This window comes from Prionailurus viverrinus, chromosome C2, assembly GCF_022837055.1.
Source record: "Prionailurus viverrinus isolate Anna chromosome C2, UM_Priviv_1.0, whole genome shotgun sequence".
Lineage (NCBI taxonomy): Eukaryota > Metazoa > Chordata > Mammalia > Carnivora > Felidae > Prionailurus > Prionailurus viverrinus.
Window position 1 is genome coordinate 25,933,763 of NC_062569.1, and position 18,474 is coordinate 25,952,236.

The following is an 18,474-nucleotide window of genomic DNA, read 5'->3' on the forward strand; positions in this document are numbered from 1 at the left end:
TGCAAAAGCCTACATTCTTTTTATGCCAATGCAACTCAAAACAATGGGGGGAAGCATGTGATTGAATAAGTGATATTGGGATGACTGACTTACAAACAATTTGGAATGAAGTTTATTTTTTATTTTTTTTAAATAGCCCTAACACGGGGCTTGAACTTATGACCCTGAGATCATGACCCTGAGATCACGACCTGAGCTGAGATCAAGAGTCGGGCACTTAACTGACTGAGACACCCACGCGTCCCTGGAATTAAGTTTAGACATCTTAGGCCATATACAAAAATAAACTCAAAATCAAGAGCTATTTGAATGATAGGAAAACTAGCATAAATTAGAATTTGCCATCAGATATTTGATGAAACCACTTTCTAAAACCTGGAGGCGTTTAAACAACAGAAGAAACAAACTGACAAATTAAAATTTACATGCAAAATATAAACATCAAGACAACAGTCATAAACAGGCAATGAACAAGAACAGATATAAATGAGAAGAAAACAATCATAAACAAACACTTTGAAAGATTCTGAACTTGGGGGCGCCTGGGTGGGTTGATTGGTTAAGCGTGTAACTCTTGACTTTGGAGATCCAGCTGAAGGTCAGACCCTGTGCTGACAGCCGGAGCCTGCTTCAGATTCTCTTTCTGCCCCTCCCCTCCCAAATAAATAAAATAAACATAAAAAAAAGACTTTGAATTTATGTACAAAATAGACATTAACTAGTCTTAGTCCAAAGTATTAAATTTGTAAAAGAAGTAAGGTAAATTAGTAAAATGATAAATAATAGCAATTTCTCACTGGGAAAAAAGTTTGACAATTTCTATTATGAATTATAGTCTACTTCTGGGACTTTATCCTAGGAAGTCATTCAAAACAAAAGTTAGTTGAAATGACAACATACCATGGAAGTAAAGAATACAGGCTTTTGAGTTTCAACATATGTGAGTTCAAATCCTGGCTACGATTTACTCACTATAGAACTTTGAGTAAATAAGTTATCTGTCAGTTAGAAATGTAAAGTGCTTAGTGTTCAAGAAGTGGAAGCCAGTTCAAATTGAAGAATAACTCCCAGCAGCTAAAAGTTGGAAACAAACAATATTCAATATGAAGAAAGGTATGAAAATTGATGTATATAAACCAGGTGGAATATTAAGCAAACACGGAAAAAACAGTTATGAAGACTCTAATGATGGGCCACATTTAAGATGTGCTAAATAAACATATAATAAATATCTTTCTGTATTTACAACGATAATAGCTAAGTAAAACATGTATACATGTGACCAAAGACTAGAAGAGAATGTGAATTAATGAAAACATGGCAGGTCATCTTACGGGGATTTAAAATATTTTCTTAAATGTTACCCTGTTTTTCTAATAAATGAAAAACGTAAGGGAAAAAAAAACAGCTGAGACTTCTGGCTTACAGTCTGGCATATAAGGAGCTTGGAAGGAGCCATTCTACTGTTTACAAGTAAAAACCTAAAAGATCTGAAAACCAACAACTTCGTAATTGTTTCAGAGAACTGAGGTCACGGGGCAAACCGTTGCCTCCAAAATTAGAGAGACAGACAGGTGGATACAGAGAAGCACAGAAACCTCCGTGGGAGCCAGTACTAGCACAGGAAAACTTCAACTGCAACGGACAAATTTTGGAGGCTCAGGGCAGGTAAGTCAGAGTTAAGAACTTCCGGCTTGGGGGGCAGGGTACCCACACTTTTGTGAGTTTTGCCTCCAAGAGCTCTACCAGTTGTCCCAGTGAACACTGGGAAAAAATCTCATGTTTCTGGCAGGGAGAAGGGGAAAGCAGTCAGAGCATTCTGTTCTTCAGGGGGACTGCCCTCAAGAGAACCGAGCTAACCAATTAAGGTTTTATCAGAGCCTGACTGACCTGGAGGAAGGGGAAATACCCACCTCCAGCCCCATCTCACCATCCGGTGAACTTGTGAAGTTCACAGTACAAGGCACGGGCTCACTGCAAGACAGTGCGACTTCCATACCCAATTCCACTCTGCTGCAGGCTGGAAGAACCACCCCAAAGCCCTGCCCCTTGACTTCATTTAAATTGCTTTGGCCCCCAGCTACAAGGAAGGCTGGGAAGAGTGCTGCATTACCATCTTGAATAAAATGAAGATTTTGCCAGATAAAATATAGGAAGCCAAGTTAAGCTTGACTTTTGGATAAACAAGTGTATTGGGACATACTTGTGCTAAAAAATTATTCATTGTTTATCTGAAAGTCAAATTTAACTGGGAGTCCTGGGTGCCCTGTTTTGTTTTTCTAAATCTGGCAACTCTACCCATAAGTGACCAACTAACCACTACCATGGCTTTTATGCTTATCACTTCCTTTAAAAGAAAAAAAAGCTTTATGACCCAATGTGCATCCCTAGACATTTAGTCTTTCTAATTTAAAAACACTGATATATTGAGGTGCCTGACTGACTCAGTCAGAACAGCATGAAACTCTTGATCTCGGGGTCGTGAGTTCAAGCCCCATGTTGGGTGTAGAGATTACTAAAAAAGTAAATTAAAAAAAAAAATTAAAACATTGATATAGGCTTTAAGTCTCTTTTAATCTAGAATTTCCTTTTTCGTCCCTTTTATTTCCATAAAACAAACCTGTTGAAGAAGCCTGTAGATTAGACCTGTAGATTTTCCAACAGAATGGGTTGTATTATTGCAAATGCATGGTGAGGTTCAAACTTTTCCTCTTTCTTTGCTATTTCTTGCCAATTGGCAGCTGGATCCAAGACTGGATCAGACTCAGTGTCCATCCTTTTGGCAAGGCTATGGGTGGCAGTGTGTATTTTCATCACGAGGCACGTGTCTAACTCTCTTCTCATAATCTTAGCACAAAACATTGATACTTAATGCCTTTATATGTTCATTGGGGATTGCAAAGTGCTAGCTTTCTAATTCCATCATTTTATTTATTAATTGGGATACTTTTTATAAAAAGACATTCTATTTTATCTGCTATTTGGTTATCTAGTGGTACAGTGCATATAGAAAAGGCAGGATAAATGCTAGATTCTCTCTTCCATTCTTTTTAAAATCAGTTTTCAAGATAATGAATTGGTTCTCTATTATTCTCTGAAGTTGGCCAATTTTTTAAAATATCATTTATGGGTGGCTCAGTTGGTGGAGCATGCAACTCTTGATTTCAGGGTTGTAAGCTTGAGCTCCATGTTGGGTGAGGAGATTACTTAAAAATTAAAAAAAAAATCTTTAAAAAATACCATTTATGAACTCATATATTTAAACATATTTTATGAGTTTCTCTCCATCTCAATTATTATCATTATTGAAACTCAAAGTATCCCATCCTTGGCCAATGGCAGCCTCTTCAAGTTAGCTATGGATTCTTCTTGATCTTACCCTAGTAGTTTCTAATAGCTTCTCTGCAATCTGACATTAAACTATGTCCCAAGCTTCTCTTGCACATTCCTTGGCTCAGGTCTAGAAGTAGCCATTTCTCCAGAGAGCCTGGGTACAAAATTGATTCTCTGAAAAGACTAATGAAATTAAGCAAATCTCCATCAAGATTGATCAGGAACAAAAGTAATAAACAGGCACATGAACATAAAGAAAAAATTAAAAGGGAACATAACAAAGATTTAGAATTGATTATCTGTTACTCTGGAACAAATGTATGTTGAATGGATACGTGGATGAAACACGTAACTTTCTAGGAAAATAAAATTTACCAAAACTAAGTCCAAAAAAGAAAAAAACTAAGCAGACGAATTATCCAAGAAAAATTAAATTATCAAAGGCTCCTCCCCAGAAGCACCAATCTTGGTCTACTGTTTAGGGGAATTCTCCCAAACATTTAAGGAAAAGATACATACTGTATTTTTTTTATATGAAGATATTTACACCTACGTATTTTATACAAACTGTCCCAAAACTTTTAAAAAAGATGGTATAACCTTGATACCCACACTAGATAAGGATAGTTCAAGAAATGAAATAATGGTTGACTCTCACTCTTAAACACAAATGTAGAAAGTCTAAATAAAAATAATAGCAAACTGAATTATGCAATGTATAAGAAGAAAATCATCATCATGACCAAACGAGGTTTATCACAAGAATGATAAAGCATTTAATATGAAAAAGTATATCAACTTAATTCACTGTATTAACAGGTTAAATGAAATAAAAATGCCACTTATCAGTGCTTCTTATCTATATTGTACTGGAGGTCTTAGGTAGTGCATTAAGCTAAGAAAAAGAAATAGAAAAGATAAAAGACCAAGAAAAGAAAAAACAAACTTTCATTGATTCTATGATTATCTACAAAGAAATCCAAGAGAATCCATAAACAAATTATTATAATTAATATGAAAGTATAGTAAAATAGTTAATTTAAGACCAACATACGAAAATTAATTGCATTCTAATACAGTGGCCCCCTAAAACTAGAAAATGCAAAAAAATCAATAAAAAGTTAGGTGCTTAGGAATAAATATAGCAAGTATAATGAAATATTTTTATTGAAAGACATTAAAGAAGAATAAAATAAATGGACAGATATGCTTATGGCAAAAAGACTCAATAATATAAAGACATTGTTCTATCCAAATTAATCTATAAATTCAATATAATTCCAATTGAAATTCTAATGAGTGTTAAACTGGAATGCGATAAACTGATTCTATAATATGTAGAAAAGAGAAAAAGACCATGAATAGATCTGGTAGGCAGAATAACGGCCCTTTAAAGACATTCTAATCCCCAGAAACTGTGAGTATGTTGGTTACATGGCAAAAAGGGAATTAAAGTTGCTAAAGATGCTAAAGTTGCCTGGGTGGCTCGGTTGGTTAAGCATCCAACTCTTGATTTTGGCTCAGATCATGATCCCAGCATCATGGGATTGAGCCCACATTAGGCTCCATGCCGAGTGTGAAGCCTGCTTCACACATATACACACATATATACATATACACACATATATACACACACATATATATATACACACATATATACACATATATATACATACACATATATATACATATATACATATACATATATATATTATATATATTATATATGTGTGTATATGTATTTTTAAAGGTTGCTAAAGAGCTGGCTGTAAAATAGACATTATCCTGGATTATGTAGGTAGGCTCAATGCAATCACCAGTGCCTTTATGAGTGAAAGTAGAAGAGGGAGAACCAGAGGGATGGTAGCATGAGAAGGTTTAGGCCTGATATTGTTCACATTGCCAAGAATGTGGGAAGCCTCTAGAAGCTAGAAGGAGTCTCTTTTAAGGCCTCCACAAAGGAACGCAGTCCTGCCAGCATTTTGATATTATCCCAGGGAGACCCATTTCGGACTTCTGAACTATAGAGCTATAAGATAATGCATTTATGTTGTTTTTAAGCCACCACATTTGTGGTAATCTGTTATAGCAGCGATAGGACATTATAGCAACTGACAAGGTGTTTTCTTTTTTTTTTTTTTTTTTTTTTTTTTTTTTTTTTTTTTAAATTTTTTTTTCAACGTTTTTTTATTTTATTTTTGGGACAGAGAGAGACAGAGCATGAACGGGGGAGGGGCAGAGAGAGAGGGAGACACAGAATCGGAAACAGGCTCCAGGCTCTGAGCCATCAGCGCAGAGCCTGACGCGGGGCTCGAACTCACGGACCGGGAGATCGTGACCTGGCTGAAGTCGGACGCTTAACCGACTGCGCCACCCAGGCGCCCCCAAGGTGTTTTCAAAAGAACAAAATAGGACTTCCCTACCAACATAAGACTTATTTCAAAAAAATTAAGAAAGAGCAGAGTACAGAGACAGACCACATACATATATGGAAACTTGATAATATAACAGAGATGACACTATGGATCATTGGGATAAGAATGAACTATACCGTAAATGGAAAATGGATATTTTGGGAAATTGACTAGCAAAAATGGCTAGCAATGATTCCTCTCTCCATATTCATGTTTCTTTATCATGTCACTTTTAATGCCATCTTAGTCAGAGTCTGAACTCGGCCATGTAACTTGCTTTAGCTGATAGGATGTTAGCAACCATGATACACAAAGGTTCCACAATGGGGTTTGTCCCCTTTTGCAATCTGCTGCCACCATCTGAAGAAGCCCAGGGACACCTGTTGAATGATGAGAGATAACTGGTTCAGTAGCAATATACCTGCCACCCCAGTGGGTAACCAGTCAGCTTCCAGTGGCAGAGTGACCTAGCAACTGACCACGGGCACATGAAGGAGCCCAGCTGAGTCCAGCCTCACAAGACTATAAATTAAATAAATGGTCGTCGTTTTAAGTCACTGAATTTTAGAGTGATTAATTACACAGCAAATCTAATTGATATAGATATTATGTGGAAAAAACCCTTGGAATGATACTTTCCATCACATGTAGAAATCAATTCCAGGTAGGCTAAACTTTTTGATGAAAATATAGAAAAATAAATCTCATCCCAGGTTAAGGAATATTTTCTCAAGATACAAAGAGTATAAAACAGAAAGGAAAAGAATTGTCAAATGTGACCACACCCCAAAACCCCACAACTTTGCACCTCAAAAGTAACTATAAACAAAGTTAAAAGACAAAGCATAAGCATTCAGAATATATAAAGAATATCTACAAATAAATAAGAAAAAGATAAACAATCCATAAAGAAATGGGCAAAAGATCTAAAAGATGCAATTAACAGAATAAGAAAACCCAGATGGCATATCTATACCTGTATCTTCATTAGTAGTCAGGGAAATGCAAATGAGAAGCCATTTCACATTCCCGTAGATTGGCAAAAATTTCAAATTTCATGATTGAGAATGTGGAGAAAGGGGAGCTCTTATAAACAGAATGTGGGACTATTGTCCCAGAATGTGGGACAATTGGTAACTCTGGAGACCAATTTGGCAATATCTAGTAACACTGATGTGACCCGCCCCTAGCCACATATACATAAAAACTCACACAGGCACACCAGGGGACATGCAAAAATGTTTAGAGAAATTTGTTTATAACAATGAAAAGTTAAAGATAACCTAAATGTCCATCCAGTAAAGAATGGATAATGTGAGGGGTGCCTGGGTGGCTCAGTCATTTAAATGTTCAACTTTGGCTCAGGTCATCGTCTCATGGTTCCTGAGTTTGAGTCCCACATCGAGCTCTGTGCTGACAGCTCAGAGCCTGGAGCCTGCTTCAGATCCTGTGCCTCCCTCTCTCTCTCTGCCCCTCCCCCACTCATGCTCTGTCTCTCTCTGTCTCAAAAGTAAATAAAAACATTAAAAAACTAAAAAAAAGAGAGAATGGCTAATGTGGGAATTATAAACACCAAATTCAAGATAGTGGTTACCTCTATGGGACAGGGGGTGGAAAATGCACTGGGGAAGGGATCCACAGGGAGCTTCACTGTATTTTTAATGAATTTCTTGAGCTAGGGGCTGGGTACATGTGTATGAATCCATCTCTGTTCCCATTCATGGGTTTGAAAGATGCTGTAAATGTTAAATATAAACAAACTTTAAAGCGAATAAAACAGTATGTCACAGGGAAGCTCCGAAGGGGAACTCAAAGGTTATGACATAGAAGGAAGTTCAAGGGCCTAAACTCTTAATCAGGAAGATGTCCCTCACCTGGGATTACACCCCAGCAGTTCCATTCAGAACCCCGGGAATCATTCAGAGATTCTGCCCCAGAGTGGATTCTTTGTTTTGCTCACATGAGGAACAGATTAAAAGCAAAACAAAACAATAAGGTACACTTTTAAAAGCTAAGGAAAGGGACTGTAATGAAGGCTAATGGCAAAACAGAAGAAACAAATGAAAACAGAAGCATTGAACTATTGCTACCATTTTTCATAAGTGATAGCTGTCCCCCACCCCACCCCCACCATGGGCCACCCCCAAGTGTGGGGTTCTATCATACTGAGAAATATTGGATTACGGTTTCTAAGCCACTTGAGATAAATCTCTTACATCCTCATAGCATGACACACAGTTGTCACCATTTTCTGGTGCGCTTTACATAAAGTAACATGTTTATTAGTGATTTAACGACTGCTGAAGTCAAACCACCCCAAATTTAAATTGAAAAACAAACAAACAAACAAACAAACACACAATGGACGAAGACACAGCAATAAGAGGGACACAATGTTTCTTCAGTTTCTGCCCAACTGCGTTTCCCACTCCAGGTCTGGGTCTAGCTGGCATTCAAATGTAGAGAAAAGGTGCTTGTGTGTCCTAGCCAAGGGCAGAAATCCAACCTTTCTCTAGGTCACAGACAACTGGGAAAAAAACCCAGTACCCGTCCCCGAGTACCCATCTCCCAGTAATAGGCATTAAACCTGTCCCAGACACCTCAATAATAAAACTGCTTTTCACTGGTTTTGCTTCAAGCCTATTTCTGAGCTTTGGTACTTTGCAGTCCATCAATTTAATGAGAAGCAAAGATCAACTTAACCTATTTTATTCAAAGAACATTTTATTTTATATTTTATTTTCTGCTCTAATTATGTTCACACATTTTTTTTATAGCACATTTCTTGCTGTACGGTTTTCAGTGTTGGTTTTAAAAAGAGTATTCTACATAGATATCCTTTTTTCTTTTTGTTATTGTTGCTTGCTTTTTGTTTGTTTTTAAGGTACTTACTTTCAGCTTTCTTTTATTTCAGCCAATTTTCTTTTCTTTTCAGCCATTCTTTTTTAAAAAGTTCTTTTTTTCAACGTCTTTTATTTATTTTTGGGACAGAGAGAGACAGAGCATGAACGGGGGAGGGGCAGAGAGAGAGGGAGACACAGAATCGGAAACAGGCTCCGGGCTCCGAGCCATCAGCCCAGAGCCCGACGCGGGGCTCGAACTCCCGGACCGCGAGATCGTGACCTGGCTGAAGTTGGACGCTTAACCGACTGCGCCACCCAGGCGCCCCAGCCATTCTATAATATATCACAAATAACCCTAATTCATTTCTTCACTTGATAACCAAACACTTCACATCTTGATAACATAGGTTTGTGAGACAATTTCTTATAAGTTCAGCTGGTGTTTTGCTTTTTAAATAATCACAAGGATTTTTAGTGTCTTTGTTTACTGAAATTAAAACATACTATCATAATTTGGGGGCCTGAGGAGTTACTATTACTTTTAGAAACTGCCTTTAGAGAATAGATTTTCTCTAGGCACTATATTTGCAACTCTTAATAAGTTACCTGGTTGCCTGGATATTCTCTTTACCCAGATGAACTTGGGCATAGACACTTTGATGACCACCTCTGCTCTTTGTTTGTTTGTTTATTATTTTATTTCTTTAAGTAGCCTTCACACCCAGCACGAAGCCTAATGTGGGGCTTGAACTCATGACCATGAGATCAAGACCTGAGCTGAGATCAAGAGTCAGACACTTAACCAACTGAGCCACCCAGTCATCCCAGCTCTGTGCTTTAGAGAGCATATTATCATTGTGTTAGCCTTTTCTTAAAAAAACAAAACAAAACAAAACAAAACATCTCAGACTTATTCCTCCTTTGACCTCATTCCATGGATAAAGAAACAAAACCAAACAAAAAAATTCCAATAAAACATGCACCAAATAAAATTCCATGCCTACCACCAATCAAAGTAATAAAGAATGTGGTTAATGCTTACAAAGTTTGCATGGAAGGGCCTGGATAAATCACAGCAGAATCCTGTAATCACAATTGGATGGAAAGGAGTTGCTCTCAGGGCTTGCTAATCCTGGGGACAAGGATCACTTCTGCTGAATCATCCGACCAAGTACACAGTGGAACGTTGTACCCTGAACCAAAGATACAAAGGTGAAAGCAAGTTTAAATAGTCTCATTGACTTTTCCCCTTGCTAAAGGCCAGAATCCAGTCAGTTGAGAATTTATCCTTTTTGTAAAACCCATTAATCTAAATTCAGGGGACTTGTTCCAATTTATGGCACAGTTTTCACCACACTTTATGTGGAGTGATTTTGTCCATGATTCTTTTGACACAGAAGTAGACACAAGGTCCCATGAATGGACTAACGATCTACACGGTCTGTGCTGCCAATGTCAAACAAGTAGCCTTGAACCTATAAATCCAAACGAATCAACAGTATTACTTTGGTAACAGGCAGTCACACATTTCATTGTTAACTAATGCCTCAACCATGAGTACAGAGCTAGGGGTTCCCAAGTCAGGCTGCAAATCAAAATTAGGTAGCAGCTTTAAAAAATATATAGGTGCCTAACTTGTCCTAACTCACTGATTCAGAAGATGTGGTGTAGGGCCTAAGCAACTGCATTTTTAAAAAGCTTTCCAAGTGATTCTGATAGAATGGTAGTACAGACTCTCACATAGGTGTTGATATAAACAATACTACCTGATAGAAGAGGTCCGTGCTTCTCAGAGACGGGAGACGAAGAACAGGACTATTCAAAGCCACACAAAGAACATTTTGCATCTTTCTGGAACATCAATTTCACTTGACTGGTAAGCTTAAAATGTCATTTTTATTTTGGGTGGCGATTACATAGGTATAGCCAATTGTCAAAACTTCTTTATGACCTGTACATTTAATTGCATGTTTATCTTACCTCATAAAAAGATAATACTTATATTAACATATGGATACATTTTGGAGTGGAAATGCAACACCTGCATTTATATTTTAGAGGAACTCTGAGACATCAAAGAAATCTCCCTCTTTGATCGGCTACCTTAGGCTAGGTCCCGTATCCAGGGAGGTTAACTATTTCACTCTCTTGTCTTTAGAGTGGGAGGTTAGGGCTTGAACCGCCAAAAAGAAGACCTTTTGGAAGGGCCCATGACTACAGTTGGAAAATCTCTGGATTTAGAAATCCTTTCACTTCCAGTGCTTTTCATTCATTCCTCTACCCATGATCCACTCCCTTCTCCTCACTCTACCTTCCACATATTACTTGCCTTTTTGCTTTGAAACACTCCAAATCCTCAAAAATTTAAAGTTCCACTCTTTGTTATGGAGATTTTATTACGGAACCGGTGGTTTCAGGACCTGGACGGAGACCACACCCTCAGAAATTGCACTACAAACATCTTTTTCGCTCAAAAATGCGTTTTAAAAGGTTATCAAGCTACAGGGACTGGTGGTAGACAGGGACTAAATCTAAAAATTATGAAAACCCACATTTCCTGATTTGGGAAAGACAAGAATGGAGAGTGGAGAGGAAGAGTGGGCTAGTCGCAAGGGTTAGAGAAAACAATGGTCAAATGTAACTAGGTTCAAGGGTTCCTTCTTGTCTCTTGTAGCCTAAGGGTTAAACAGTGAGTAGAGTACAAGCTGGGGATTCTGAAGAATGGGATGGGTTCAATGGCTCTGGGCAAAATTACTTTGTTTTTTGGTTAGGAAATTCGGTGTCCCCATGTATATTGGGATAAAGAGCAAATCCGTTTATGGATTTAACTGACGTGTACTATTGACTATGTTTCACGAACTACATAGTTGTGAAACTTCTTTAGTTACAAAAGAGCGTGTAAACCAAAAAGCGTGTAGTAAACGCCTAGTACACAGCAGACGTACAAGCACAATACGACCGAAACTCAACTTTGCACTAGGCTAGGCTCCACCCAGCCCACCCGGGTCCCAGCAGCCTTTGCGAAACCTGCCTAGGCCCTTAGGGCGCCCGGGGGGGAGGGGGGGGCGGAGGCGAGAGCGCCCGCCACGCCCCCTTCCGCTAGTGCTCCTAGCCCTCCTTCCGCTCCTACTCTGCGTGTGCTCCACTCGCCTTAGCGAACCCCCAAATGCCTCCGGAGGGTAGGCACAGAGGAGCTAGAGGCCTCAGAGGTTCCGCGTCTCACCTGCTTGGCATAGGGCTCAGCCTCCTGCTAGTCCCGCCTCCTTCTGGCACTCTGGCCCCGCGAATGGAGGAGCTGGAAAAAGGGAACGCCTCTGATTGGAGGAGTGTGTTTACATTCTCAACTCACGCTGCGAGCCGACGGATTTAAGCCCCGCCTTTTCCTTCCCGCTTTTCAAATTGGTTGGTTGCCTTCCTCCTTGTCAGTCAGAGGAGCGGTTTCCACAATTGGTGAGCGGCTGTCCCCCCGACTTTATTTTGCTGGGCGTCTACGTGTCAGCTTGATGTTTGACTGAGAGAGTATCTCGAAGTTTTAGGTGGAAGATGTCGGAGACTAACAGAGCCGCACGTAGCGACGGAAACGAGGAGCAGGTTTCTGGTGCTGAAGTCATCGCCCAGGCCCTGAAAACGCAAGTACGGTGGACTCTCCTACGGAAGCCGGCGGGGGGGCGGAGACGTTGTCTTGGAGACGAGAAGAGCGGTGCGGTGGGAGGTGGGGAGGTTTTCCTTGAGGCTTTCCTTTTAGCGCCCCGGGAGGGAACGGTGTGGCGCGGGCCCGGGCATTTACTCCCCTGTTCTTGGCCCCCAGGATGTGGAGTACATGTTTGGCATCGTAGGCATCCCAGTGACCGAAATCGCCGTTGCGGCCCAGAGGATGGGCATCAGATATGTCGGGATGAGGAATGAGCAAGCGGTGAGTATGGACAGTGGGGGGCCGAAAGCGTTATTGGGAATGACTGATAATAGCAGCAGATATTCATCGCAGACACTCAGCCCTTACCACCGTTCTTCAAGCAGACCAAGCGCAGCAATCCTATGAAGCAAGAACTGTTTTTGTTAATCCTAGTTGACAGAGAGGTTGAGTAATTTGCCCGAGGTGACACGTTGCTAGTGTCAGAAGCCAGGATTTGAACCCAAGTATTCTGGGGTCTGAAGTCCATGCCCTTGACACTACACCGGGTCGTTCTCTGCCAAGTCTAGAGCGTTGGAACTGAAAGGGACACTTTTCCTGGTCTGAATTCAGTCCCTCTGTCCTCTCATAACTACCTGTTAGGATGTATCTCTTTCTGTGTATTATTTGTCTGGTCTGACTTCCCTATTAGGCTGTGAGATCCAGGAGAGTGGGGATATTATTTCTTCTTGACACATCTGTATCCCCAGTGCCTAGCACATGATAGGTGCTCAGGCCTTTCCTAGAGATGAATGGGTGAAGGCCAAGGCTCTCATGTTATATGGTAGGTGGCCCTGCAAGGTAATAGGTTCACAAATGGTAAAGCCATGATTAGAACTCTGGTGTCCTAAATCCCAGTCCAGTCCTCCTTCCACTGCGTCATGCAACCACTCTTCCTAGAGGCTTATTTGGAAGCAAAAGAAAGGAAGATGAGACATTTTGTCAACCCAGTCTCAGTGCTTACTATGGGCTGGTTTAAAAGATCAAGAAACTACTTCTGCAGCGTCATACCCTGTCAGTCCATCTAAAGCTAAGTATTCCTGCTTTGCGCTCTCACTGTTTGTTGCTCTCTAATTCAGGCTCTTACCATCTGTTGCCCAGACAGCTGCCTTGACCTCCCTAAGTGGTACCCTTTCTCTGCCATCACATGTAGGCTCCTAGAGAGCAGGAGTTGTAGTTCATTTGTTATATCCCCAGAGTGCCTGGCTTGTTTGGGGCTTTTGCATGATGTAAATGCTTACCACATTGTTTATTAACTCAATGGCAGGCCTTAAGTGTAAGATTCGAGGAGTATGGGTTTTTTAAAATCTTAAATCAGGTCTTGAGTTTGTATCATTTCTTTCTTCTTAGTTGGAACAATATTCTATTCTGTCGTCTATGTGAGAAAATGGATCAGCAGGGCAGCTTGAAGTTTTATTTCAGTCCCTGTAATCTCAGTAGAGGGCCTCCGTAGGTTCCAGGTGCTTTACTGGACATATGGAATATGGAGATGAATGACATACTATCCTTGTACTTGAGGAGCTTATAACCTGGCTGTGGAGACAGACATAAACAGACAATTTTATTATAATGTGTTAAGTGCTATGATAGAGATATATTCAGGGTGCTGTGGAAGTCCAGAAAAGGGTACTCAGCTCAGCCTAAAGCTTCAGAAAAGGTTTCCTGGAGATGATCCCTGAGCTGTCTTGAAGTATGAGTGGGCATTAACCAACTAGGAACGAGAGGACAGGCTCTTCTGGAGATGATTCTTAGATGTGGGCTTGCTTAACTGACTAGGGGGATCCCAGCACCGCTGACTCAGATCGGGAATACAGATGGAAGAACCAATTTGGAGGGAAAACGTAATGAATGCAAATTTGATGACTGTGAGATGCCTGTAGGACGTTCCCGGTACGTAGTCCCCTCAGTCAACCTGACTCTTCACAGTACAGTACTCAGGAAGACTTAACTAGTGCCTGAATTCAGGGTAATGACAGGGTGATGAAAGGAGAGTGTGAGAACAGATTCCGAAGCCATTCAAGAGGCCGAAGAGGACTTGGCGTCCAATTACACGTTTGTGCTAAAGAGAAAGGTGTAGTTGGTTGTGGATGGTTGTGACCTGGTGGTCTTTCATCAGATCTTTAGCGTGATCAAGACATACGCTGACTGGCTTTCCAGGGAGGAGGCACACTGTTGGGAATGTGACAGTTACTGAGGACTAACTGTGCAGGCAGTGTTCTGAATGTTTTACATATATGTTAACTGGTTTCATCCTCAGAGCAGTGCTGTCAGTCATGTTCATTTTATAGATAAGGAAGCCAGGGTACAGAGGAACTTGCCAAAACTACACAGCAGAAAGGAGAGGAGCAAGATTCGAATCAAAACAATTCAGTTCTAGAGTCTGCTCTCTTAAGTACTACACACAGCATTCTGCTTGTGAGTGGAGGTAATTTGGTAGAGAAATACATGTTTTATGATCATAAAAAGAGCTCCTTTCAGCTTTTGACATTTGCTACCAGAAGGATATAATTTTTGGTATATGTTGTTTTGTATTTTGCATTCTGTAGCAATATTTCTTACCCCGCTTTTAAGTGGACAGTGTTCTTCAGTGTTCAGATTGCACCAGACATTGTATTTTATGCACTTGCGTTTTTGGCGTTGTCTTATTACTATCCTGTGTGAATTTGGTCTTGGGTGCAAAAGGGAAAGTGATAAGGGCCAGCGGAGAATAGTAACAAAGAAACGGCATGGAGCCTGTGTGCCCTTTCTTAGTTGGGCATATGGTAGTGGTAGCAGTTAAAGATTCTTAAAAATGTATTTTTAATTTTTTTTACCCTTATATCCTAAACGTTTATTTAAGTTAAGTCTACTACACATAAAACTGAGTGGAGTTTAGAAAAATATCATTTTTATTACTATTTCTAAAAAAAAAATGAGAAGAAATAATACTAGAAAAAGATGTCTCAGACTAAGAAAAAGGATTTATTTGAGAGAGTATTTAGCAGTTTTTCAGGTTATCTTGTGTTTAATTTAGCATCTCCTCTTTTTCCTGTGCAGTTGAAGGGTAGTTTAAAAGTAAAACCTAACCAGGGTGCCTGCGTGGCTCAGTTTGTTAAGCATCCAACTTCAGCTCATGTCATGATCTCAGGGTTCATGGGTCCAAGCTTCAGATATTCTATCTTCCTCTCTCTCTGCCCCTCCCCGGCTCCCTTGTCCCCCTCAAAAATAAATAAACATAAAAAAATAAAATAAGAAAGAAAAGTAAAAACTAACCATATGGAGGCCATAAAGGGAATCTCAACAAATCTTCAAAGATTGAAAACATACAGTATATGTAACCTGACAGCGTAGAAATAAATTCAGTAACAGAAAGATAACTAGAAAATCCCCAAACTTGAAAGTGAAATAACATATTTGATACTTGGTAAACGTTTTTAAGGATTGGTAAAATCTAAAAAACTTTAGGGCAGAGTGGTCAAAAATGAAAGAGAGAAAATACAAATTACTAATAGCAGGAATGAAAAAGGACACATCACTATGAACCCTGACTAACCAATGGGTTGAGGAAGAAATCACAGCAGAAAATAAGAAATATTTTGAATTGAATGATATAGAAAAGATGAGATTTCAAACTTGTAAGGTAGAGTTAAAGCAGTTCTTAGAAGAAATAGTAAAATCTATTTAAGTAAATCTATTACCAAAGAAGATTTTTAGAAATCCGTGCTTTAAGCTTATATTTTAAGAAGCTAGAGAAAGAAAACCGAACTAAACCTAAAATGAAAGGAGTAAAATAATGAATACAAGAGCAGAAATCAGTGAAATAGAAAACAACAGTAGAATCTAACGGTAGAATCAACAAAGCCAAAAATTGGTTCTTTTAAAAGATTAATAAATTTGATAAATCCCTAGCAAGACTGATGAAGAATAAAAGAGAGAAAACATAAATTGCCAATATTAGGATTGAGAGTGAACATTTCTGTTGATCTTGCAGATATTATTAATAATAATCTAAGAGGATATTATTAATAAACTAGATGATATAGACAAATTCCTTGAAACACTAAGAGCTAGATTAGATTCCTAAGCCATTACTTGAAATTTACAGGTAGAACATTACTTATTAAAATGAAAGCGTTCCAGTTCCTCCTTTACCACTCTGTTCTAGTTTTTTATTTAATAGTAAATATTTATACAGGTACTTACGGTAATGATCCCAGTATGCTTAAGTCCCAGTATTTTTTCTTTGTAGGCTTGTTATGCTGCCTCTGCGATTGGATATCTGACAGGCAGGTAAACTCAAGTCTGTGTTTTATTTCTGTTTCTTTTAAAGGCTGTCTTAAACAGAGTTTCTTAAGAAATTACTTTGTGAATATAAAATGGCAAACTGAATTATATATGGAGATACTTTTTCCTTGAGTGTTCTGAAGTTAGAAAGTCACATCTAGGGTAAAGCATTCAAATTAAATTTTTAAAAAAGTTGAGGCAGTTCATTCCATTTCAGAATTACTTTCTGTCAGATATCAATTGACATATTTATCTATTAAAATTTTTTAAAGATATTTTTCCACATAAAAATGTACTCCACGTCAAAAATTTGCTTTTGTATACAGTTAAATCAATGGGGCCCAAATATAACCTCTTTAAAATATGAAGAGGTTCAAAATATGAAGAAGTTAGTGAAATACAGTGTGAAGATGATGGGTCTCTTCTTTCTTGCAGGAAGACCGATACAATCTTTCTTTTGTTTCTTTTATAATTCACAAAATATTCTAATAATTGCTTTACCAATTGTAGTAAAGACCTGAATATCCTTCCTTTGAAGTCCAAGAAAGTTGCCATGTTTCCCCCTAAAGTGATATAATCACCTGTTCCACTTGACCTGCTTTTAATAAAATAAATTCTGTTTTGCTTCTAGGCCTGGCGTATGCCTTGTTGTTTCTGGCCCAGGTCTCATCCATGCTTTGGGTGGTATGGCAAATGCAAACATGAACTGTTGGTAATTAAATTGCTGTTACTGAAAACATTTTCTTAAATGTCCGTGTGTGATTTTACCTACTGGAACAACCACTGATCTAGCGTGAAAAGACCTGGAATCAGGTGCTTGAGGGAATGGCTTGGTAAAAAATTAAATTAAGAATAGTATTAGGAAGAACAACAAAAAAATATCAGTAATCTTACTTAGAGGTAAACACATTTTTGAGTTTTTGGAAAACTTATGTGTAGAAGCATATGGGAATACACGTATGCTTAATTCATTAAGTCTCCCTTGTGTATAAACCTTCTTTCAAGTAACATCTTCCTTCATTAAGATATAAACATTTCTAGGGGTTCCTGGCTGGTTTAGTTGGTAAAGCATGGGACTCTTAATCTCAGGGTCATAAGTTCAAGCCCTACATTGGGCATGGAGCCTACTAAAAAATAAAAAAGATATAAGTGTTCCTTTAAAAAAGTTTTTTTAATGTTTTTATTTATTTTTGAGACAGAGACAGAGCATGAGCAGGGGAGAGGCAGAGAGAGAGGGAGACACAGAATCTGAAGCAGGCTCCAGGCTCTGAGCTGTCAGCACAGAGCCTGACATGGGGCTCGAACTCACGGACTGTGAGATTGTGACCCGAGCTGAAGTCAGACGCTTAACCGACTGAGCCACCCAGGTGTCCCAAGATACGTGTTTCTAAACGTATGTGTAGATGCATATGGTGATAGGTCTGTGTTTAACTCATAGAAACTAGACAGTGTATAACATGTCATTCATATTCATCTTTCATTAAGATAAAAGTGTTTATAAACTTACGTGTAGAAGCTTGTGGGAACAGGCTTACGCTTAACTCATTAAAACTATACTGTATATAAACCTTAAAGAAAAACCAACACGTTTTGGAGTGTGTGTGTATATGTATGTGTATGTGTCTCTCTATATATGTGAATGTGTGTGCAGTTCTCTTTAAGTGCAGAATTATTTTTAAAACACCTCAGCTCAGAATGTAAGAATGTATCCAGTTCTTTATCTTGTTTTGCATAAGTAGCAAGACAATTGAAATTCTTAGATTTTTTGAGTTTGCTTTATAAGCTCTTTAGTACTTACTCTTTGACCTTGCATTTAACCCCATCTTTGGGGTTAACCAGTAAGGTCATGTTAAAAGGAGTTATGTTCTAGTCAATTCATAAAACATTTGATCTTCCTTCATACAAAGAAGTATCATCCTAGTATGAAGGAAGAGTAAATATTTAGATATTA

General features: G+C 38.9%; 2 protein-coding genes across 12 annotated transcripts in view; one reads left to right on the forward strand and one right to left on the reverse strand.

The window, feature by feature from the left end:
* BTD (biotinidase) overlaps positions 1-11,902 on the reverse strand; it is a 30,525-nt gene extending 18,623 nt beyond the window's left edge. For 2 of the 4 annotated variants that reach the window (XM_047876258.1, XM_047876257.1), the window contains exons 1-2: positions 11,814-11,902; positions 9,633-9,783 (exon numbers count right to left, since the gene is read on the reverse strand). Coding sequence is in view for 1 of the 4 variants with exons in the window: in XM_047876260.1 (XP_047732216.1) it covers positions 9,633-9,643 (11 nt within the window). In the remaining 3 variants the exon portion in view is untranslated. Of the gene's footprint in view, positions 1-9,632; positions 9,784-10,356; positions 10,471-11,813 lie in introns of those variants that run through there. The other 2 variants (XM_047876260.1, XM_047876259.1) reach the window with 2 other exon arrangements.
* Positions 11,903-11,947: 45 nt separating this feature from the next.
* The window catches only part of HACL1 (2-hydroxyacyl-CoA lyase 1), a 41,768-nt gene continuing 35,241 nt past the window's right edge, over positions 11,948-18,474 (forward strand). For 4 of the 8 annotated variants that reach the window (XR_007155881.1, XM_047876251.1, XM_047876250.1 and 1 more), the window contains exons 1-4: positions 11,997-12,223; positions 12,399-12,503; positions 16,489-16,529; positions 17,155-17,235. Coding sequence is in view for 7 of the 8 variants with exons in the window: in XM_047876251.1 (XP_047732207.1) it covers positions 12,134-12,223; positions 12,399-12,503; positions 16,489-16,529; positions 17,155-17,235 (317 nt within the window). In the remaining variant the exon portion in view is untranslated. Of the gene's footprint in view, positions 12,224-12,398; positions 12,504-16,488; positions 16,530-17,154; positions 17,236-18,474 lie in introns of all 8 variants that reach the window. The other 4 variants (XM_047876252.1, XM_047876253.1, XM_047876255.1 and 1 more) reach the window with 4 other exon arrangements.